At 39.0% G+C, this 24,802-nt stretch overlaps 1 protein-coding gene across 13 annotated transcripts in view; it reads right to left on the bottom strand.

Moving 5' to 3' along the window:
- CCDC57 (coiled-coil domain containing 57) overlaps positions 1–24,802 on the bottom strand; it is a 290,352-nt gene that overhangs the window by 83,993 nt on the left and 181,557 nt on the right. For all 13 annotated transcript variants that reach the window (XM_074224817.1, XM_074224825.1, XM_074224822.1 and 10 more), the window contains one exon: positions 8,067–8,289. In XM_074224817.1, the coding sequence (XP_074080918.1) occupies positions 8,067–8,289 (223 nt within the window). The remainder of the gene's footprint in view (positions 1–8,066; positions 8,290–24,802) is intronic.

Genomic DNA, 24,802 nt, shown 5'->3' with positions numbered 1-24,802 from the left:
GATTTTCAAAAAGGAAGGAGAGATCAGTAAACTCAAAAGTTATAGAGACTTCAGAAAGATGGAGAAAAGTCTATCAGATTTAAGAAGAAAGTTACTTAATATTGATACCTGTGAGTACAGTGGTAGGAACAGGTTAAGGAGGTTAGTGTTAAGGAAGTAGAAATAGCAAACAGATTTCCATTTGGGAAAAAAAAAACTGTTGGTAGAAGGAAGAGAAAACAAGAATGAGCACCTGAGGGTATGTTTTAATTTGTTTAACAGGTTGGAGACTAGAGATATTGGTAGGCCAAGAAGTGGAGAAGGAAAGATTAAAAATGTAAGAAAGTTTGAAAAGTAATTATCTTTTAAAAGATAAGGGACATTTATTTTTAGGAAGGAGTAAAGAAAGAAAAGATGTATGAAGATAAAATTTGGAAATCTGGCTAAGGAAAAATGAAGGACCTCATGTTAGAAGGCCTTAATATTTTCAATCAATTCAATTTAGCAAGCATTTGTTAAATACTTCCTCTGTGGAAGACACTAGATACTTAGGGATTCAGAAATAAAATAAAAACAGCTCCTTTCTTACATTCCCATTCTCCTAGGTGGGTAGGGTAGGAGATAGCAGGTATGGTTAAATAATCACAATGTAATTTGAGGAGAAAGGAAGGCTTTTCAGTAGGAAGTAGAAGCTGAGATATGTGGTGGAGAGGCAAAGGTAAGAAGGGCTATTACAGATCAAAGGTGTGGAGGCAGAGGATGGAGGGCTTATTCAAGGGAATAGCTATAAGGTCAGTTCGAATGGAGCAAATAATTTGAAGCAGAGTAACATGAAATAACACCGGAAAAGTAAGCAGGAGTGAAACTAAGAATGGTTTTAAATGTTGAGAAGTTTGATCCTAAAGACAAAGGGAAAAACAACACAAATTCTTGAGTGGGGCAATGCCATGATTAGGAAGATTATTTTAATAGTCACTTGGAGGATGGATTGGAAAGGGGTGACTATAGGAAATGAGACCAATTAGAATACTATTATAGTTAAGGTGAAAGGTAAGGAAGGCTTAAAAATTATACTAGTGGTCATAGAAGTGAAAAGGGTAATGGATAGATGTTCTGGAGATAGAAATAATAAAATGTGGCAGTCGAGTAAATATGGAGGGTATAAGGGTCAGGGAAAAAAACAAAGTTGTCAACCTCTATGACTGGAAAGATGGTAGTATTCTCAAGAGAAATCAAGGAAATTAGGATGAGAGAGATTTTAAGGAAGAGATAGGTCATAATGAACTGAATGAGCTCAGGTAAACAAAAGCAGACCATTTGTGATTCAAGACAGAAACTCAAGAAAGAAACTAGGAGAGGTGAAAGATAGATTGTGGGGGGGGGAGTAACAGGGTCAAGGAAAAGGTTTTATTAAGACTATATGGGGGGGGAGTCAAGATGGGACAGGAGAAGATGCTCTCTTAGGTGCTCTCTCTCTCTCTCTCTCTCTCTCTCTCTCTCTCTCTCTCTTTTTGCAAGGCAAACGGGATTAAGTGGTTTGCCCAAGGCCACACAGCTAGGTAATTATTAAGTGTCTGAGACCGGATTTGAACCCAGGTACTCCTGATTCCAGGGCTGGTGCTTTATCCACCATGCCACCTAGCTGCCGTGCTTTCTCTTTCTAATATTTCAAAACTTATAAAATAAGGACTCTAAATTTTTGAGAGACAGAACCCACAGAGGGATCCAGTGAGGCAGTTCTCCAGCCCAAGGTAACCTGGAAAATAGTGGAAAGGCTCTGCTCCACAGGGTTAGAGGAGTGGCCTGCCAGAGTGAAGGAACTTCAGCCTCCTGGAGGCAGCCCCAGGGCACCTGGGAGCCCCAGCTCACAGCAGCAGAGGCAGTTTCCTGATCTACAACCCAGGGAATACTGGGCAAAACTTGGAATATCAGTGGGGGCCCAGCCCTCAGGGCACTCAATGAGCAACTTCACCACATTAGCCCAGATCCAGGAACTGGAAGCGGGTAGAGCCATAAGCAGGAGCCCCCAGGCAACTCAGCCTTGAGTAGGGGAGTGGAGAGAGACTTCTGAGGTCTGTCCTCTGTACCTGGAACAGGACTCTGGGGTTCTAACCACATTCAGATCTTAATCACAGTCTAGGACTCCTATAGAACAGCACCCCCCCACCTCAGCCCCATGGCAGAGGGGTGTGCTTGTGGTCATTCATAGACCAGGAGGGAAGACAGAGCTTCACACAGGAGATACTTGTGTGTGTGGGGTGTCCCAATAATACTCAAAAGCTCAGGAAGCACCCCAAAAACCAGGCACAGGCTGGGGAAATGGGTAAACAGAGAAAAAAGGAATACCATTGAGAAATACATTTTCTATGATCCCAAGAAGGATCAAAGTACTAAATATGAAGATGAGGAAGCACAAGCTCCTGCATCTAAAGACTCCAAGAAAAATGGAAATTGGGCTCAGGCTATGACAGAGCTCAAAAAAGATTTTGAAAATCAAATGAAGGAGATAGAAGAAAAATTGGGAAAAGAAATGAGAGAGATGCAGGAAAAACATGAAAAAGACGTCAGTAGCTTAGTCAAGGAGATCCAAAAAATGTTGAAGAAAATAACATATTAAAAACCAGCATAGGTCAAATGGATGAAACAGTTCAAAAAGTTATTGAGGAGAAGAATGCTTTTAAAAGCATTCTTTAAAAAGCATTTTTGGCCAAATGGAAAAAGAAATAAGAAACCTCTCTGAGGAAAACAAATCCTTCAAATCTAGAATGGAACTGAGGGAACAGGCTGACTTTATGAGAAATCAAGAAACAATACTTCAAAACCAAAAGAATGAAAAATTATAAGAAAATGTGAAACATCTTATTGAAGAAACAACTGATCTGGAAAACAGATTCAGGAAAGATTAATTTTAAAATTATTGGGATACCTGAAAGTCATGATCAGGAAAAGAGCCTTGATATCATTTTAAAAGAATTCCTACAGGAAAACTGCCCAGATACCTTAGAAGCAGAGGGCAAAATAGAAATTGAGAAAAATCCACTGATCTCCCCCAGAAAGAGATCCAAAAAAAAAAAAAACCAACCCCCAGGAATATTATAGTCAAGTTCCAGAACTCCCAAGTCAAAGAGAAAATATTACAAGCAGCCAGAAGGAAACAATTAAAATATTGTGGAACTGCAGTCAGGATCACACAGGACTTATCAGCAACTACATTAAAAGCTTGTAGAGCTTGGAATATAATATTCCAGAAGGCAAAAGAGCTCAGAATGCAACCGAGAATCAACTACCTAGCAAAACTGAACATCCTCTTCCAGGGAAAAAGATGGACTTTCAATGAACCAGGGGAATTTCATATATTCCTGTTAGAATGGCCAGAGCTGAACAGAAAGTATGATCTTCAAGTACAGGATTCAGGTGAAGCATAGAGAGTGGAGGAGAAGGGGAAAATATGAGGGATTTAATGATGATTAATTGCATGCATTCCTGCATAGAAAAATGATACTGATAATACTCATATGAACCTTCTCATTTAATAGAGCAGGTAGAAGGAGCTTTTATAGATGAAGCACAGGAGAGAGCTGAATTTGAAGATATATTGTGGTGTAAAAAATGGAGTCAATAGATAAAAGGGAAATGTAATGGGAGAAAGAAAGGAAGAATAGGCTAAGATATTTCATGTAGTAAGATTTTTTTTTTTAGTTTTTTTTTTCAAGGCAAATGGGGTTAAGTGGCTTGCCCAAGGCCACACAGCTAGGTAATTATTAAGTGTCTGAGACTGGATTTGAGCCCAGGTACTCCTGACTCCAAGGCCGGTGCTTTATTCACTACACCACCTAGGCACCCCAATAAGATTTTTTTAAATTACAATGAGCTATTTCAATGATATGGAAGGGGGGAAGGCAAGGGGGGATGAGGGAACCTTCGCTTTCATCAGAGTTGGCTAGGAGAGGAAACAGCTTATATACTCAATGGGGTATAGGCATCTAGAGTAAGAAGGAGAGAAGGGGGGCACGGGGAAGGGGGGATGTGAGTGATGGAGGAGAGGGTGGACTGTGGGGGAAGAGTGGTCAGATATAATACTTTTTCTTTTTTACTTCTTGCAAGGGGCTGGGATTGGATGGCCTGTCTGGGACCACAGGGCTAGGTGGATGCTGGGCCTAAGGGGTGGTATATGGGCTCGGGGCCTCTGCCCTCAGGGCCAGGGATCTGTCTGCTGTGCCACTCAGCAGCACTTTTAGGAAGAGTGACAGAGTGAAAGGAGAGAGAAAATATAGTATATGGTAGTGGGGAAGTACGAATGGAGGGAGATGTAATCAGCAATGGCAATGGTGAAAAAATATGGAAGTAACTTTTGTGATGGACTTATCTGAAAGAATGTGATCCACCAGCAACAGAGCTGGTGTTGTTAGAACACAGACTGAAGCACATTTATTATTATTATTATTATTATTATTATTATTATTATTATTATTTTGGGGGGGGTTGCGGGGCAGATGCGGTTGGGTGGCTTGCCTGGGGCTGCAAAGCTGGGTGATTGTTGGGTGTCTGAGGCCAGATTTGGACCTGGGTGCTCCTGGCTCCAGGGCTAGTGTTCTGCCCGCTGTGCCACCTGGCCACCCCTACTACTATTATTATTATTTTGTCATTTTTTTTTTCGCACGGCAATGGGTTTGGGTGGCTTGCCCAGAGTTGTACAGTTGGGTTACTGTTGGATGGCTGGGGCCAGATTTGGGCTTGGGTGCTCCTGGCTCCAGGGCTGGTGCTCTGTCCACTAAGCCACCTGGCTGCCACTACTACTGCTGCTACTACAACTATTATTATTATTATTAATTTTATTTTTTTCTCTTCACTTTATTGCTCATGCAGGTCTATATTTTTTGGGAGGAGGGGGTATTATGTTTACTCTTTTAACAAGAATATTTTAGTAATGCATAAAAAACATCATTTGTATAAAAATAAGAATAAATAAATAAAAATTGAAAAAAAAGACTATATCATATCAAGGCATGTCTAAAGGAAGCTGGGAAGGAACCAGCAGGTAAGAAGAGATGAAAGTTGAAAAAGGAATGAGATGAGAAAGAGCTCAGAGGAAATGCCTGTGACAGAATTAAGGACACAAGAAGAATTGGCCTTGGTAATTCTCTTCTTTATAAGGACTAGTGCAAAAAAGGAGAGAATAAGGAAAAAATGTGAGATATGAAATAGAGAAGATGTTTAATTTTCTCATGAAAGTAGGGAGGTGAGGTTTCTTGAAATGTGAGAGTAGAGTATTTTAGGTGGCTTGAAATTTAACTCTGGGGAGTACAGCAGAGTCAAACAGGGAAGAAGAAAAATATTGCCATGCATTAGTGAGGATCCAACATAAATAGATTCATTAAGCATCACTTAAATGACTTCCTTCAGTGGCACTCTGTAGCATATACAGAGGGGTAATATGAAGATGGACTTGTGCAAAGCGTAAGCAGCAAATACCATGTGGAGGAAAGTACAAAGAATTAGGAGGATAACATTTAAAAGTACAATACTCTTATAAAAAATACAGTTCCTTAAAATTGGGACTATCAACAAATTTATATGAATAGTGAGTGATGGAGCTTGGGAAGAGTAGCTAATATCTGGATTAGCTGTTGTAGGAAGTAAGGAGTCTTTTAGAGATGAATGAAAGGATTTCTAAGCAGCATGATGTCCTATTTTTAGGATAGAAATGAATTTATGTGAGTCTTGACAGCATGGTTCAATGACTTTCTAAAGTAATGCTCAGGCAAGTCACTTAACCCTGACTGCCTTGCATCCAGAGTCATCTCTGGTCATCCTGATTCATATCTGGTTACTGGATCCAAATGACTCAGGAGGAGAAAGTGAGACTGGTGACTTAGCACAGCCTCTGCTCACTCAAAGCCAATTCATCTGCTTGTCATGGCTTCTCCTCCCTGATGTCATGGTCTTTAAGAATGAAGGACAAACATTTTAATGTTCAGAAGCCAGAGAGCACACATCATATTTTAGCTTAAGAGATAGAAGGAAGTTTACATAATAAGAGCATTACAGAATGAGACTCAAGAACAAGATAGGACAAAAATGTTTCAGGAAGTTAAAACTAAATGTAAAGTTACAAGAAAGGGTCAGAAGTGATCTATGTGCTACAAATGGGTTTTCAGTGCTATTTAGAATTTAACCTCTTTTTTCCTCTTCTCCCCCTCCTTTTCTGTCCTCTGCCACAAGGAATGTAAATTTTGATTGCCCAAATCTGCCAAGATATCTTGGAGCTTACAGGCCTCAAATCATTCTGGCTCTTATCAACTGGCCAACAATAGTCCTAGATCAAACATTACTTAGTCACTCTTTGAGTCCTGATTGGCAAAGAGTGAATGTAAATAGCAAGAAGTGGACAGAAATACTGAGGATCTTCCCTCCCAGACTGATGTGCAAGGGATAGCAAGGAGGCCAATGTCACTGGATCATAGAAGATGTAAAGGAGGGTAAAATATAAGAAGAACAGAAAGGTAGAAAGGGCTGGGCTAGTGCTTTCTCTTTGAGGTTGCCTTTCATTGTAGTCCCCAGTGCTTAGCACAGTGTACAGTCCCTAGTAAAAGTTGAATAAATACTTGGAGACTTGACTTCTACATAGCTCTGGATGACTTGACTTGACTGGATATGGTGGGAGAGAGGAAGATAACACTGGAGTTGCAAGCCTTAATTCAGGAAGAGGGGAAGAATTTGTGAGAAAGATAATGAGTTCAATTTTGGTTATGTTAAGTTTATGATGTCTATAAGGCATCCAGTTTGAGATGTCCAACAGAGAATTGGAGTTGTGATATTTGGAGGCAGTTATCTGTACGCACAAATTGGAGATGTGGGAATCATTTGCATGAACATGATAACTGAATTCATGGTAGCTAATGAGACAAACAGGATAGAGAGAAAAGGGAAGAGGGTCCAGGACAGAACTTTGGGGGATGACCATGGTTGGCAGGTATGGCCTAGATGAAAAGGAACTCTTTAAAATCCCATCTGAATTATACAAAATTAAGGCTTGGAAGGGGACCTTAGAGTACAACCCCCTTGCTTTGAAAATATGGAAATTGAGGTCCAAATTATGGAGGTGATATGTCCAAAGTCCCACCTAATAAATGGCATTGCATAATTTTTATTCCAGGCCTTCTCACTTCAAGTCCTATCACTTTTCAACTTTACTACTCATACTAGCCTTTTCGACCAATGTCTCCTCTCCTGTCTATGGGCATATTCTTTTTTTTACAGGTGAGTGTTAAGTACAACTACATAGGGTTTTGTATGCATATGAAGACTAATCCTTTTACATTTGTGTTAACTGACAAATTTTGATTTGACATATATCTCCGTGCTTAATGTTGCATTTTATTTGTATACTATCTCATTATATTTATGTCATCTGTACAACTCTGCTTGTCTTTTTTTGGATTCAAATGGTTCTTAATTCTCAGGAAATTACTAAGAGTTTCAGGATAAACAAAGTATTGAGAGGAGCCTAGTATACTGTAATCTGAACATCAGTCTTAGTTAAAAGACACTGTTGCCTTTATCCTATGAAAGACTTTAGTAAGTCTGGGAACATGGTAGCCTTTTATTAATAAATGTTACAAAGCTGGATAGAAAGGGTCTTAGACTTTTTTTGTTAATGTGCGGTACTTTCCTCACAAATATTGCCAGGGAAATTGGTTTGTAGAACTCTGATGTGCAAAATAGAATTCTACTCTTTGCCAGTTACTTTTGACCCTGAGTTTATGCCACAATGAGGTTATTTTGCTTTCCCTTCTTGCCTTCCTGAGAAATCAGAGGATAGATTACTTCTACTCACTCTTTGCCCCCTTTATATTTATAGTAAAGGCTTTTCACTTGTTACTCTATTTGGGGACCAAATGGACTTGACCCTTTCTCCACACCCCCTGGTCTGGGTCAGAATCCAGAATGAATAATATACTTTGTTCCAGGAATCAGTAGATTTGTTGGGAGTGGTTTAAAGAGATAAGACTGCAAATTCTGCTCATTCAAACTACTCATTTCACTCTATTCCTGGAGATTCATGCTAGTATTCTGGAAGCATTTACCCTTTTTTTTACTCAGTTCAGCACGAAGTCTGTTCCCCATTTCAATGAGCTGCTGCTTCTCTTGGCTTAGGCTGGAGATTTTCCTTGCTGCTTCCTTCAGTTTCTTCTGCAGCATTTGCAAGGAGAAGGCCCCAAATGGTTGGGTCTGATCCCCAGCCCCTATTTGGTCACACTGATTCTTTCCATCTGTGGCTCCTTCTAGAGGATTTTTGGTCATCAGACTCTGTAAATAAAAAGCCCAAGAAGAGAGCTGTTAGTTTCACACTCCAGTTATAAACAGCACAAAGCAAAAACAGGCAGGCAAAACAACGAAATCTTCAATTGTGAAATAGAATAAAATGAGAAAGGGTATAGATCTGGGATTTAATGCTTAATATTTTTGTTGCCTTTACACTTCAAATATCAAACTTGAATTTTGTTTCTTTAATGACAAAAGAAATAACAATAATGTTTGGTAATTTAGAGTTTTCATCTGCATTGTTTACATGCTATAACAGTTTGGTATTAAGTATGCTTTATTAGTTCCTTCCTCTCTTTTTTTTTTAGGTTTTTGCAAGGCAATGGGGTTAAGTGGCTTGCCCAAGGCCACACAGCTAGGTAATTATCAAGTGTCTGAGGCTGGATTTGAACTCAGGTACTCCTGACTCCTGGGCAGATGCTCTATCTACTGCACCATTTAGCTGCCCCACCTCCTTTTTTTTTCTTTTAAGGTTTTTGTAAGGCAAACAGGGTTAAGTGGCTTGCCCAAGGCCACACAGCTAGGTAATTATCAAGTGTCTGAGACCAGATTTGAACTCAGGTACTCCTGACTCCAGGGCCGGTGCTTTATCCACTATGCCACCTAGCCGCCCCTATCTTTCTCCTCCTTTTTGAATAGAAGTAAAAAAAACAAAGAAAGAAGTGGCCAATTCAGTGCACTGGTTACTCAAGCAGATCTCTCTAATGAGAATTTATTATTGGACACAATGAGAGCCAGCTTTGGCTGACTACTTGTATAGATAACAGCCAGCACTGAAGTCAACTTTACTTATTGGTAGTAGAAATCCAGTTTACTTGGAAACCCTCAATCTTTTAGATTTATCTCTGCTACCTTGTTCTGATTTAAAGGACAATTAACTTTTATTCTGCATATCTTGCTTAACTTTTCTCTATTTTATTTCTACATATTCCTACATAATTATTGTTTTTCCAAAATATTTTTCATGTAATTATAGGTTTCCAATCTGCCTTGGTGGAAGCTGTTCCATAGCAGTGAAATCACAGTTCTTTGACATAACTGACATCATGGTCTTCTTTTATTTCTCCCTATTCCTTCTAAAATGTTCTATGTCCTATTTTTGACCTCTTCTGGTTTCTATCATTGTCACTGGCTCTATTAAGTAAGCACAATAAAGAATTACATGTATGATAGAGCCTTATTCTATTCAACATAGCAGAGACCACTCAAAGACTTATTGAAATAGGAATCCCAGCACATCCCAGACTACTGGTCCTGTTTTTTTGTTTGTTTTGCTTTTTTTCAAGGCAAATGGGGTTAAGTGGCTTGCCCAAGGCCACACAGCTAGGTAATTATTAAGTGTCTGAGACTGGATTTGAACCCAGGTACTCCTGACTCCAGGGCCAGTGCTTTATACGTTGCACCACCTAGCCGCCCCTACTGGTCCTGTTTGCAGCCAAACTTCCACAGTGATCATCTTTTATTTAGAACAATCCCTTTGGAGACTGAGCCTGCCAACATAGGAGCAAAAGGAACCAAATATCAAATATCAATCAACAGTCACTGAAGGGCAGTTAAACACAAGAGTCCCTTGAACAACAGTACTCCCAGATTACCAGTCCTGATTCCAGCTAGCCCCTATATAGCCACCATCCAGGACAGAAAGGCTTGTAGATAGAGGACCTGGTAACTCTAATCCTTTTCAGAATGTAGTCTCAGATTTCTCATAGCCATAACAGCTAAAGACCCTGAAAAGTTTTTAACATCACAGTTCATGATATATTCATTATGTGCATTAATGGAAGAAATGAGAACTGAAGAGGCGACTATGTTCACCAAAGGAGGGGAAAATCTTCTAATCACTGAGATTTATCTAAGCTTGAGGCTCTAGTCAAATGGAAGAGATTTTATTGACACATATTATTAGAATTTCCTCACCCCCCCCAAAAAAAATTCACTCATAGTCAGATACAAATTGAGTCAGCAGTGTCCTGATAGGAGGAAGTTTTATGAAGTAGCAAATGGCTTCAGGAAAATTTCCCTTTATTGTTTCTCTGGTTGATAAGCAAAATGAACATCAAGTTGCCTAGAAGGGACAGAATAAGACTTTAAGGGGAAAATCACCCACCATGGTAAAACCTGGAAGGAGCTAGAAGACTAGTTCCCCCAATATAAAGGTGGAGGCCAGAGAGAAGGAGTAGCACTCCTCTTCAAGCATACAGCTCCACCCCTTTCTCCATCCGAATACAGTTAGACATATTTACATAAAACCCTAGTTTCAAAGCACATTCACACCCATTTTAACATTTCATCTTTACAACAACCCAACAAGGTAGAGTTTGTAAGCTTTGCACTTTATGGATGAAGGAGCTTAGACCCAGGAAGAATAACTTGCCTAGGATCACACAGTAATTTAACTAGAATAAATCACTAAACACAGATCTTCTGATCTTTCTATTATATATATCTACTATATCTTTCTACTATATACACAATTCTTTATCCAAAATGTTAAAACCAAAAGGATTTCTTCCTCTGAAAATTGTTTATATACATCCTTTGACCACATATTAATAGAGGAATATTTTTTTAAAGTAAATTGAGTCAATTCCCTTAAGAGACTTAAAAATGAGACTTTTATCAGAGAAACTTGCTATATGTTCCCACTCCACCTCCCAATTTTCTGCTTATCTCCTAATTTTAGCTGGTTTTGTTTGTAAATAATTTTATGTTATTATGAAATCAAAATTTTCTGTTTGACCTCTTCTGAACCTCTTGATCTTTTATTTGGTCATAAATGCTTCCACTAGTCAAAGGTCTGACAGTTTTCTTCCATGGTCTTCTAATCTGTTTATGACATTTCTATGGTTAAATTGTGCCCTCTTGGAGCTTGTTTTGGTACACAATTTGTATGAGATGTTGGTATTTTGCCAAACTGCTTTCTAGTTTTCCCTATCAGTTTTTATCAAATAATGAATTCTTACCCCAATAGCTGGGATTTTAGCTTAATACTATGAATCACTAGTGATACACTAATTGTCTGTTATGATCTGGAAAGATCTCAGGTTTGACTTGCTTTAGTAAAGGTCAGTTTTTCTCAGCACGTCTTTTAAATAGTACTTTATTCATCAGAGCAATTAGGATTTAAAAAGAAGAAAAAAATCTCAGCAAAATGAGAGGTTTAAGATTTTAAAAAGCTCTTCATTCTTTTTTTTTGTACTTAAAGATTTTATTTGAGTTTTATAATTTTCCCCTAATATTACTTCCCTCCCCATCCCCCCACAGAAGGCAATTTGCCAGTCTTTATAGTGTTTCCATGGTATACACTGATCCAAATTGAATATGATGAGACAGAAATCATATCCCTAAGGAAGAAATATAAAGTATAAGAGATAGCAAGATCAGACAATAAGATATGTTTTTTTTTTAAATTAAAGGTAATAGTCCTTGGTCTTTGATCAAACTCCACAGTTGTTTCTCTGGATACAGATGGTATTCTCCATTACAGACAGCCCCAAATTGTCCCTGATTGTTGCAGTGATGGAATGAGAAAGTCCATCAAGGTTGATCATCACCCCCATGTTGCTGTTAGGGTGTATAGTGTTTTTCCAGTTCTGCTCATCTCACTCAGCATCAGTTCATGCAAATCCCTCCAGGCTTCCCTCAATTACATCCCTCCTGGTTTCTAATAAAACAATAGTGTTCCATGACATACATATACCAGTTTGTTAAGCCATTCCCCAAATGAAGGACATTTGCTTGATTTCCAGTTCTTTGCCACCACAAACAGGGCTGCTCTGAATATTTTTGTACAAGTGATGTTTTTACACTTTTTCATCATCTCTTCAGGGTATAGACCCAGTAGTGGTATTGCTGGATCAAAGGCTATGCACATTTTTGTTGCCCTTTGAGCATCGTTCCAAATTTCTCTCCAGAAAGGTTGGATGAGTTCACAGCTCCACCAACAGTGTAATAGTGTCCCAGATTTCCCACAACCCTTTCAACAATGATTGTTGTCCTTTCTGGTCATATTGGCCAGTCTGAGAGGTGTGAGGTGGTACCTCAGAGAAGCTTTAATTTGCATTTCTCTAATAAGTAATGATTTAGAGCAATTTTTCATATGGCTATGGATCACTTTGATCTCCTCATCTGTAAATTGCCTTTCCATATCCTTTGACCATTTGTCAATTGGGGAATGACTATTTTTTAAAAAAAAAATTGACTCAGTTCTCTGTATATTTTAGAAACGAGTCCTTTGTCAGAAATACTAGTTGTAAAGATTGTTTCCCAGTTTACTACATTTCTTTTGATCTTGGTTACAGTGGTTTTGTCTATGCAAAAGGTTTTTTTTTTTAGATTTTTCAAGGCAATGGGGTTAAGTGGCTTGCCCAAGGCCACAAAGCCAAGTAGCCAAGTAATTATCAAGTATCTAAGGTCGGATTTGAACCCAGGTACTCCTGACTCCAAGGCTAGTGCTCTATTCACTATGCCACCTATCCACCCCAATGCAAAACTTTTTAATTTAGTGTAATCAAAATCATCTGGTTTGTTTTTAGTGATGTTCTCCATCTCTTCCTTAGTCATAAACTGCTTCCCTTTCCATAGATCTGACAGGTAAACTACTCCTTGATCTTCCAATTGCTTATAATATTGTTTTTTATGTCTAAATCTTATATCCATTTTGATCTTATCTTGGTATAGGGTATGAGGTGTTGGTCTAATCTAAGTTTTTTCCATATCAACTTCCAATTTTTCCCAGCAGTTTTTATAGAAGAGAGTTTTTATCCCAATAGCTAGACTCTTGGGGTTTATCAAACAGCATAGTTTCCTGCTATTGCACCTAGTCTATCCCACTGGTCCACCACTCTTATTTCTTGGCCAATACCAGACAGTTTTGATGACTAGTGCCTTATAATATAATTTTAAATCAGGTAGGGCTAAGCCACCTTCTTTTGCACTTTTTTCATTGAATCCCTGGAAATTCTTGACTTTTTATTTCTCCATACGAATTTACTTACAACTTTTTCTAACTAAAGTAATTTTTTTGAATTTTGATTGGCAGGGCACTAAACAGGTAGTGTAGTTTTGGTAGCATTGTCATTTTTATTATATTAGCTCGACCTATCTATGAGCAGTTTATGTTTGCCCAGTTATTTAAATCTGATTTTATTTATGTGAGAAGTGTCTTGTAATTGTTTTCAAAAAGTTTCTGAAACTGCCCTGGCAAATAGACTCCCAGGTATGCTATATTGTCTGAGGTTATTTTGAATGGGATTTCTCTTTCTAGCTTTTCCTGTTTCTTGCTAGTCATATATAGAAATGTTGAGGATTTATGAGGGTTTATTTTATATCCTGCCACTCTGCTAAAATTGCTAATTGTTTCCAGTAGTTTTCTGGATGATTTCTTGGGATTCTCATGTCATTTGCGAAAAGTGAGAGTTTTATCTCTTCCTTCTCAATTCTAATTCCTTCAATTTCTTTTTCTTCTCTCACTGCTGAAGCTAACATTCTTAATATGATATTGAATAGTAGTGGTGATAATGGGCATCCTTGTTTCACCCTGATCTTATTGGGAATGCCTCTTGCCTCTCCCCATTGAATATAATGCTTGTTGATGGTTTCAGATAGATACTGCTAATTATTCTAAGGAATAGTCCATTTATTCCTACACTCTCTAGTGTTTTTAGTAGGAATGGGTGCTGTATTTTGTCGAAAGCTTTTTCAGCATCTATTGATATAATCATATAATTTCTGATAGGTTTTTGTTGAAATAAGGAATTATACTAACAGTTTTCCTAATATTGAACCAACCCTGCATTCCTGGGATAAATCCTACTTGGTCAAAATGTATTATCCTAGTGATAACTTGTGATTGTTTTGCTAAGATTCTATTTAAGATTTTTTGCATCTATATTCATCAGGGAGAGAGGTCTATAATTTTCTTTCTGTGTTTTAACTCTTCCTGGTTTAGGTATCAGCATCAAATTGGTGTCATAGAAAGAAAAGAAAGCTCTTCATTCTTAATACTATTAGACATGAGAAAAGTAAAACAGTCCTTTTAGTATGTCTAATGAAACTCATAAGACTTGCTCCAGATTTCCACCTATTATTGAAATATTTCATTTTTTCAAGATTCTGTTCAAATGTTTGGTTGGGAAAGCAATAATTAACGGCATCAATGTTTGAATATTTTGGAATAAACCTTCTTTGGAAGAGATTCAGTTGGGAGATATGAGTAGTGGTCCTGAATTTGCCTTTATAAAAGGGAATTGACCAACAAAAGCCTTGTTATTGCCTCTTCATCTTACATCCCTGAAATCTTCTACCACTATCACATGGATAGTAGATCACCCCTGGATCATATGAAAAGCTGGCCCTTCTCAAGGCAAACCCATCTATTTGCATAAGTGATACCACTCCATGCCTTGCTTGCTTTGTAAATATTTGTTTGCATCTTATCTTCTTCTTCCCTTCCCCCCATTAGATTTTAAACTCCTTGAAGGCAGAAACCTCTCTTTTGCCTCTTTTTCTATTCCTAGCACTTTGCAGGATACTTGGCAAATAATAATGCTTAATAAATGTTTATTGATTGACTGATCCCATCTCTAGTACACAGTTCCCTCAATTATCTTCAATCTCTTCCCTATTTTATATAAACATGCCCATGTCTCCATCTTTGAAGAAATCTTATGTGATTCTTCTGTCCCTGCTAACTTTTGTCCTATATCTTATATGAATTTTGTGGCTAAAAACTCCTACTTCCTTTTCTCTCACTCTCAATAACTTGGCTTCTGACACATCATTCAACCAAAACTATTTTCTCCAAAGTTACAAAATGATCTCTTAACTGCAAAGCCAATGGTCTTTTCCTAATCCCCATCCTTCTTGATTTCTCTGCAGTTTTTGACACAGCCATATCCTCCTTGATAACCCTTTTCTCTCTAGATTTTTTGGGATACTACTCTCTCCTTGTTTTTCTACCTGAGCTTTTTCAGTATTCTTTGCTGAATCTTCATCCAGGTCACTTCCTCTGACCATGTACCTCAAGATTCTATCTTAGGGTCCTCTTCTCTTCTTTCTTTATACTACTTCACTTAGTGATCCCATCAGTTCCCATGGATTTAATTACCATCTCTATGATGATTCTCAGATTTATATATGCTGCTCCAAACTCTTTGCTGACCTTCCATCTTGCATCTTCAACCACCTTTCATATATCTTAAATTGAACGTCTCAAAGACATCTTCTTAAATTCATTAAACTCCAAACAACTCATTACCTTAAAAAACCTGCTCCATCCTATTTTCCATATTACTATAGAAAGCAATACCATCCTCTCAGTCTCCCAGGATCACAACATAGGAGTTAGCCTGAACTCCTCACTCTTTTTCAGTCCTATCCAATCTGTACCCAACGCTCATTGATTTCACCTTTGCAACATTTCTCATATATGTCCCCTTCTCTCCTCTGATAATGACACTGATAGTCCTTGATGGAGGTCCACATCTCTTCAAGTCTGAACTATTTTAACAGTATGCTGCTTGAGATACTATTACTAGATCTGTATTCAAAGGGATAATAAAAAAAAAGGTGGAAAGAGGGGTGGCTGGGTGGCGCAGTGGATAGAGCACCGGCCCTGGAGTCAGGAGTACCTGAGTTCAAATCTGGCCTCAGAAATCTGGCCTCAGACACTTAATAATTACCTAGCTGTGTAGCCTTGGGCAAGTCACTTAATTAACCTCACTGTCTTGCAAAAGACAAAAACTAAAAAAAAAGGTGGAAAGACCCACATGTACAAAAATATTCATAGTAGCTCTTTCTGTGGTGGTAAAGAATTGAAAATTGAGGGAATGCCCATCAGTTGGGGAATGGCTGAATGAATTAGGTATTCAAATGCAATGGAATATTATAGTTCTATAAGAAATAATGTGCAGGCAGATTTCAGAAAAATCTAAAAAGACTAACATGAACTGATGCTGAGTGAATTGAGTGGAACCAGAACATTGTACATAATAACAGCAACACTTTGTGATGATCAACTATGATAAACTTAGCTCTCCTCAGTAATACAGTGATCAAAGACAATTCTAAAAGATTTTTGAAAGAATATGACATCCATAGTCAGAGAATGAACTATGGAGTCTGAATGCAGATCAAAGCATAACATTTTCACTTTTTAAGTTTTTTGTTTTTTCTTTCTTATCTTTCTTTTCTTTCTCTCTTCTGTTCTGACTCTTCTTTCATAACACAACAAATATGGAAATTTGTGGAACCTGACTATGCATATATAACCCAAATTAGATTACTTGCTATCTTAGGGTAGGTGGAAGAAAACTTTACAAAAATGAGTGCTGAAAACTATTTTTATATATAATTGGAAAAATAATTTTTTAAAAGAAGTCTGTTGTTGATCTACCTGTCACAAATTTTTCCTAACTCCAGTCCATCCTCCTATCCATCCTCTAATTATTAACATGATTTTCCTTAAGTTCAGGTCTGATCATATTATCCCTCTATTCAATAAATTCCAGTGACTCTCAATCATCTACAAGATCAAATAAAAAAAATCCCTTATTTGGCATCCAAAGTCCTTCATAACCCCCTCCCCCTCCCTCATCTTTCCAGTCTTCTTATATCTTCCCCATCCCACCCACCCCTAACTACTCTCTGATCCAATGACATTGCTTCTTTGCTATTCTTCAAATAAAATATTCAATCTATTAGCTCTAGACTTTTTCACTGGCTATTCCCCTATGTCTGGAATATTGTTCTTTCTTATTTCTACCTCTTTGCTTCTCTGGCTTCCTTTAAATTCCAACTAAAATTCTACTTTCTATAGGACACTTTTTCCAGTCCCCCTTCTAATTCTGGTGCCTTCTGATTGTTTCCTATTTATCCTGCACACATCTTGTTGGGACAAAGATGTTTGCAAAACTGTTTGCAATTATGTCTTACTCTTTAGATTGTATACTCCCTGAGAGTATGGACTTGTTTTTCTTTATATCCTCAGCACAATCAGTACTTGGCATAAAGTAAGGTCCTTAATAAATGTTTATTGGTTGATTGTCTTGGGAAGGTGAGCCTACTACTAGAAGTTCATGATAACACAGCATTGTGGCACCTGAATCTCTATTACAGAGCATTAGAAGGATATTTTGTGATTGGTTCTCATCCAGCTATTGTGTTGTAAAAAGTGGCCTTTTGGCTGGCTCATGAGCCTTTTGTGAGAGTTTATAAAAAGACACCAATGGAAAAACACTCCTTCCTGCAGGCCATAAAGTTTTAAGTATCACTTTATTAGTTCCAGAGGGATAGTAGAAGAGGTGGTATCTTCCATCCTTCAACTCCCCAGTACAGAATTAGGTTTCTTAAATGTTGACTGTCTGGGACAAAGTTACCTCCTGTATTTTCTTTTCTTTGGTGCAGGCTTTCTGAGATCTCAAGATGGTTAGAATCTATACTAGAGTTTGATAGCAGCTAAATTGAGTAAGCAGTGTAATTCCAATGAACATTCTGTGGGATCCAGTCAAGCAGTGGATCAAAGGCAGTTGAGATGCTTTTTCTTGCAGGCAAAGAAGTAACTTATCCATTGACTACATTGCATTTGGAAACAAACTTGGTGAGATGAATGCTTCATAGGAACCATTTTAAGTTTCAGCCCACTATCCCCAAGGACTGAGATGACAAAGGAAAGATGTTTTTCTACTTCTGTCCTCAGTAAGTACCCCTTTGTAAAAGTGAATAGATGCTACTTGGTTAAATTGATATTGAGGCTCTAATGAATGACATTAATGGAACAGAAGCAATATTAACTAATATTGACAATTAATATTGGGTAGGACACCAGAATGGGGACTTGGTATTAGAGGAAGTCCTATTACTCTATGAGATAGTTCAAGAACCTTTGGGGAAAGATGGTAAAGGGATATAACCTGCTAGTGACTTTTGGGTTGGGAGAATAAGTCTAGAGTTAATATGACTACATCTTAAACTAGCTATGTGAACTTGGGCAAGTCATGATTTCTTCAGATCGATTTCCTTATCCTAAAATGAAGAGTGGTTCCAGATCTCAAAAACTTCTCCCATTTCTGACACTCTATAACAAATACTATACTAAATAAACAGAGTTGCAGTATCCAACAGGTAGAATTAACATTGTGAAAAACTAGATTATATAACTGGAAAATGTTTAGCCCTGTATATTTGAAAAGGCATTCCTCTAAAACCTGACAAAGAATGAGAGTTCCTTATTCCTTCTATGCAGACATCTACTTTGGAGTTTTGTTCTGAAAACCTTGGATCATAAGGTCAAATTGGTTACTTTGTGTAGATAATCCTTCAACTGAACTGTAAAGGGAAACTGTATTGCCTAAAGTTTCTGTTTCTGAAGGTAAAACTAGGATAGCAAAGACACTTGCTTCTTAAGAAGAGTAATTATACTAAGAGAATAAATAAAATAAAAAAATTAAATAAAATGGACAAAATTCAGTCACCTAATAATACTGAACAGGATTTCATTATGACATTACATTTAAAAATTATTTCCCTGGTTAATGAGGGGCAGCTAGGTGGCGCAGTGGATAAAGTGGATAAAGCACTGGCCCTGGAGTCAGGAGTACCTGAGTTCAAATCCGGTCTCAGACACTTGATAATTACCTAGCTGTGTGGCCTTTGGCAAGCCACTTAACCCCATTTGCCTTGCAAAAACGTAAAAAAAAAAAAGTTAATGAGAAGAAAATGGTGACAGGAAAAGAGTCTCTCTTACGTGTTCTCACCATAATATTTCAAAAATCATAAAATTATGCCTCTAACTAAATTTTTGAGAGACAGAACCCACAGAGGGATCCAGTGAGGATAACCTGGAAAACAGTGGAAAGGCTCTGCTCCATGGCGGGTTAGAGGGGTAGCTCGCCAGAGTGAAGGAACTTCAGCCTCCCAGAGGCAGCTCCAGGGCTCCTGGGAGCCTTGGCTCACAGCAGTGGGGGCAGTTTCTTGACCTACACCCTGGGGAGCACAGGGCACAACTGGGAAGATCAGCAGGGGGACCTCTGCCAGAGCGAGTGAGTGAAGTCCAGCCCGCAGCAGCCAAGGTCCAGGAAATGGAAGCAGGTGGAGCCATAAGCAGGAGCCCCCAGGCAACTCAACTTTGAGTGCTCAGCCTACCAAAGGTAGGGGACTTCAAGATTTGTTCTCTGTACCTGGAACAGGACTCTGGGGCTCTGACCACATTCAGATCTTGATCACAGTCTAGGACCCCCATAGAACAGCAGCCCCCCCCCCCCACTTCAGCCCCATGGCAGAGGGGTGCGCTTCTGGTCATTCACAGACTAGGAGGAAAGACAGAGCTTCACACACTGAGATCCTTGTATGTGTGGGTGTCCCAATAATGCTCAAAAGATCAGGAATTACGCTCAAACCAGGCATAGGCTGGGGAAATGAGTAAACAGAGAAAAAAGAACACCATTGAGAAATACATTGTCTAAGATCCCAAGAAGGATCAAAATACTCAATGTGAAGATGAGGAAGTACAAGCTTCTGCATCTAAAGACTCCAAGAAAAACAGAAATTGGGCTCAGGTTATGACAGAGCTCAAAAAAATTGAAAATCACGTAAGGGAGATAGAAGAAAAATTGGGAAAAAGAAATGTGAGAGAGATGCAGGAAAAACATGAAAAAGAGGAAAGCAGCTTAGTCAAGGAGATACAAAAAAAATACTGAAGAAAATAAAATGTTAAAAACCAGCATAAATCAAATGGATAAAATAGTTCAAAAAGTTATTAAGGTGAAGAATGCTTTAAAGAGCAGAATTGGCCAGATGGAAAAAGAGATAAGAAAGCTCTCTGAGGAAAACAAATCCTTCAAATCTAGAATGGAGCTAAAGGAAGCTGTTGATTTTACAAGAAGTCAAGACACAATAATTCAACACCAAAAGAATTAAAAATAAGAAGAAAATGTGAAACATCTCATTGAAGAAATCTGGAAAACAGATTCAGGAAAGATAATTTAAAAATTATTGGGATACCTGAAAGTCATTATCAGGAAAAGAGCCCTGACATAATTTTATTTTATTTTTTTGAGTTTTTAATATTTATTTTCTTTTTGTACATATGTTTTTATACATTAATAAAATATTCTTGTTTAGAGTAAACAGAATACAACCCCCAAAAAATATAGACTCGCTTGAGTGATAAAGGGGAGAAAAAAAATTAAAATTAAAAAAATAATAGTAGTAATTGTAGGTATGGCCAGGTGGCACAATGGATGGAGCCCTAGTCCTGGAGCCAGGAGCACCCAAGCCCATATCTGGCTCCATACACCCAACAATTACCCAGCTGTGTGACATGCAAGCCACCCCAACCCCATTGCTCTGCAAAAACCAAAAAAAGAAAAAGAAAAAAAAAGACCCCAAATAAAATAAAATAGTAATAATAGTAGGGGTGGCTGGGTGGTGGACAGAGCACTGGCCCTTGAGCTAAGAGCACCCGGGTCCAAATCCGGCCTCAGACACCCAACAATCACCCTGCTCTGTGGCTCCATGCAGGCCACCCAGCCCCATTTGCACTGCACCCCCCAAATAATAATAATAATAATAATAATAATAATAATAATGATAATAATAATGATAATAATAATGATAATAAATGTGCTTAAGTCTTTGTTCCAACACCAACAACTCTGTTGCCGGTGGATCACATTCTTTATGGTAAGTCCATCCAAAACTTACTTCCATATTTTTCCAACATTGCCATTGCTGATTGCAACTCCCTCCTTTCATATTTCTCCACTACCAGGTACTATATTTTTTCTCTCCTTTCACTCTGTCTCTGCTGTAGGGTATCTGAGTGGCACAGCAGACAGATCCCTGGTCCTGGGGCCAAGAGGCTCCAAGCCCCCATACCACCCCTTAGGCCCAGAATCCACCTGGGCCTATAGTCCTGGACAGTCCATCCAATCCCAGCCCCTTGCAAGAAGTAAAAAGGAAAATGTATTATATCTGACTACTCTCCCCCGATGGTCCATCCTCTCCTCCATCACTCACATGCCCTCCTTCCCCCTGTCCCGCCCCTCTCCTTCTTACTCCAGATGCCTATACCCCATTGAGTATATATGCTGTTTCCTCTCCTAGCCACCTCTGATGAGAGCAATGATTCCCTCATTCCCCCTTGCCTTCTCCCCTTCCATATCACTGCAATAGCTCATTGTAATGAAGAAAAAAGTCATTATATGAGATATCTTGGTATCCCATTCCATTTCCCTTTTTTCTATTGACTCCATTTTTACACCATATTTTATCTTCAAATTCAGCTTTCTCCTGTGCTTCAACGATAAAAGCTCCCTCTACCTGCTCTATTAACTGAGAAGGTTCATGAGTATTATCAGTGTCATTTTTCTATGCAGGAATATATGCAGTTCATCATCATCAAGTCCCTCATATTTTCCCCCTCTCCTTCAATCTCCATGCTTCACCTGAGTCCTGTATCTGAAGATCAAACCTTCTGTTCAGCTCTGGCCATTACAACAGGAATATTTGAAATTCCCCTGGTTCATTGAAAGTCCATCTTTTTCCCTGGAAGAGGACATTCAGCCTTGCTGGGTAGTTGATTCTTGGTTGCATTCTAAGCTCTTTTTTTTTTAAGTTTTTTTTTTTTGCAAGGCAAATGGGGTTAAGTAGCTTGCCCAAGGCCACACAGCTAGGTAATTATTAAGTGTCTGAGAATGGATTTGAACCCAGGTACTCCTGACTCCAAGGTGGTACTTTATCCACTACACCACCTAGCTGCCCCATTCTAAGCTCTTTTGTCTTCTGGTATATTATATTCCAAGCCCTATGAGCTTCCAATGTAGTTGCTGCTAAGTCCTGTGTGATCCTGACTGCAGCTCCACGATATTTGAACTGTGTCCTTCTTGCTGCTTATAATAATTTCTCTTTGACTTGGGAGCTCTAGAACTTGGCTATAATATTCCTAGGGGTTGGTTTTTTGGGATCTCTTTCTTGGGGGTATCGGTGGATTTTCTCCATTTCTATTTTACCCTCTGCTTCTAGAATGTCAGGGCAATTTTCCTGTCATAATTCTTTGAAAATTATGTTAAGGCTCTTTTCCTAATCATGACTTTCAGGTATTCCAATAATTTTAAAATTATCTTTCCTAAGTCTGTTTTCCATATCAGTTGTTTTTTCAATGAGATGTTTCACATTTTCTTCTAATTTTTCATTTTTTTGGTTTTGAAGTAATGCATCCTGGTTTCTCATAAATTCATCAATCTCTCTGAGTTCTATTCTTTGTCTGATGGATTTCTTTTCCTCAGAGAGTTTTCTTATCTCTTTTTCCATCTGGCCAATTTTGCTTTTTAAAGCATTCTTCTCCTCCATAACTTTTTGAACTGTTTTATCCATTTGACCTAAGCTGGTTTTTAGCATGCTATTTTCTTCAGCATTTTTTTGGATTTCCTTGACTAGGCTGCTGACTTCATTTTCATGTTTTTCATGCATCTCTCTCATTTCTTTTCCCAGTGTTTTTTCTAACTCCCTCATTTGATTTTCAAAGTCTTTTCTGAGCTCTCTCATAGCCTGAGCCCAATTTCTGTTTTTCTTGGAGTCTTTAGATGCAGGAGCTTGTGCTTCCTCATCTTCAGACTGAGTATTTTGATCCTTCTTGGGCTCATAGGCAAAATATTTCTCAATGGTGTTCTTCTTATTTCTCTGCTTGCTAATTTTCCCAGCCTGAGCCTGGTTTTGGGGTGCTTCCTGAGCTTTTGGGACACTCCCACAAGGGTCTCAGTGTGTGAGGCTCTGTCCTCCCTCCTGGTCTGTGAATGACCTTATGTGCCCCCCTCTGCCACGGGGCTGAGGTGGGGGGGCCCTGCTGTTCTATTGGGGGGGCCTAGACTGCGATCAGGATCTGAATGTGGTCAGAGCCCCAGAATCCTGTTCCAGGGGCACAGGACAGAGCTCTGCAGTTTCTCTCTCTCTTCACTCCCCTCCCTAGGTTCAATGGGCTCATGCCCTGGGGGCTCCTGCTTACTGGCTCTGCCTGCTTCTGTTCCTGAATCTGGGCTGCCAAAAGACCACGTTGCTTGCTGTGTGCCCTGAGGGCTGGGCTTCATGTGCTCGCTCTGGCAGAGGTCCCCCGCTGTTCCCCCACTTTGTGCTCGGTGCTCCCCGAGGTGTAGCTCAGGAGACTTCCCTGCTGCTGTGAGCCACAGCTCCCAGAGCCCTGGGGCTTCCTCTGGGAGGCTGAAGTTCTTTTGCTCTGGAGGGCCACCCCTTTGGCGGGCGGCCCCTCCAACCCTGTGGAGCAGAGCCTTTCTTCTCTTTGCCAGGTTACCTTGAGTAGGAGAACTGCCTCATTGGGTCCCTCTGTGGGTTCTGTCTCTTGAAAGTTTAGTTAGAGTCCTTAGTTTCGAAGTTTTATGAGAGAGCTTCTAAGAGATGTTCCTCTCTAGTCGCCATCTTGGCTCTGCCCCACCCCCCACATCATTTTTAAAAGAATTCCTACTGACATCATTTTAAAAGAATTCCTATAGGAAAGTTGCCTAGATATCCTAGAAGCAGAGAGTAAAATAGAAATTAAGAGAATCCACTGATCTCCCCCAGAAAGAAATAAAAAAAAACACAAACAAACAACTGCCAGGAGTATTATAGCCAAGTTCCAGAACTCCCAAGTCAAAGAGAAAATATTACAAGCAGCCAGAAGGACACAATTCAAATATTGTGGACCTGCAGTCAAGATCACACAGGACTTAGCAGCAACTACATTAAGGGCTCACAGGGCTTAGAATATAATATTCCAGAAAGGCAAAGAGCTCAGAATGCAACCGAGAATCAACTACCCAGGGAAAATGAATGTCCTCTTCCAGGGAAAAAGATGGACTATCAATGAACCAGGGGAATTTCAATTGTTCCTGCTGAAACAACCAGAGATGAACAGGAAGTTTGATCTTCAAATACAGGACTCAGGTGGAGCATAGAGAGTGGAGGATAAAGGTAAATTATAAGGGACTTAATGATGATGAACTGCATGTATTCCTGCATAGAAAAATGATACTGATAATACTCATAGGAAACTTCTCATTTACTAGAGCATGTAGAAGGAGCTTTTATAGATGAAGCATAGGAGAGAGCTGAATTTGAAGACACAAAATAGTGTAAAAATGGAGTCGATGTCTAAAAGGGAAATGTAATGGGAGTAAGAGAAAGGAGAGGTGGAATAGGCTAAGATAGTTCATATAATAAGATTTTTTTATTATTGTAATGAGCTATTGCAATGACATGGAAGGGGGGAAGGCAAGGGAGAATGAGGGAACCTTTGCTCTCATCAGATGTGGCTCAGAGAGGAAACATAATATATACTCAATGGGATATAGACATCTAGAGTAAAAAGGAGAGAAGGGGGACAGGGGGAAGGGGGGGATGTGAGTGATGGAGAAGAAGGTGGACCCCATGGCGGAGAGTGGTCAGATATAACACATTTTCTTTTTTACTTCTTGCAAGTGGCTGGGATTGGATGGCCTGTCCGGGA

The sequence above is a fragment of the Macrotis lagotis genome, chromosome 2, assembly GCF_037893015.1.
Source record: "Macrotis lagotis isolate mMagLag1 chromosome 2, bilby.v1.9.chrom.fasta, whole genome shotgun sequence".
NCBI classification, from domain to species: Eukaryota; Metazoa; Chordata; class Mammalia; order Peramelemorphia; family Peramelidae; genus Macrotis; species Macrotis lagotis.
Note: the sequence above shows the minus strand (reverse complement) of the source record. Positions and strands in the feature narration are given on the sequence as shown.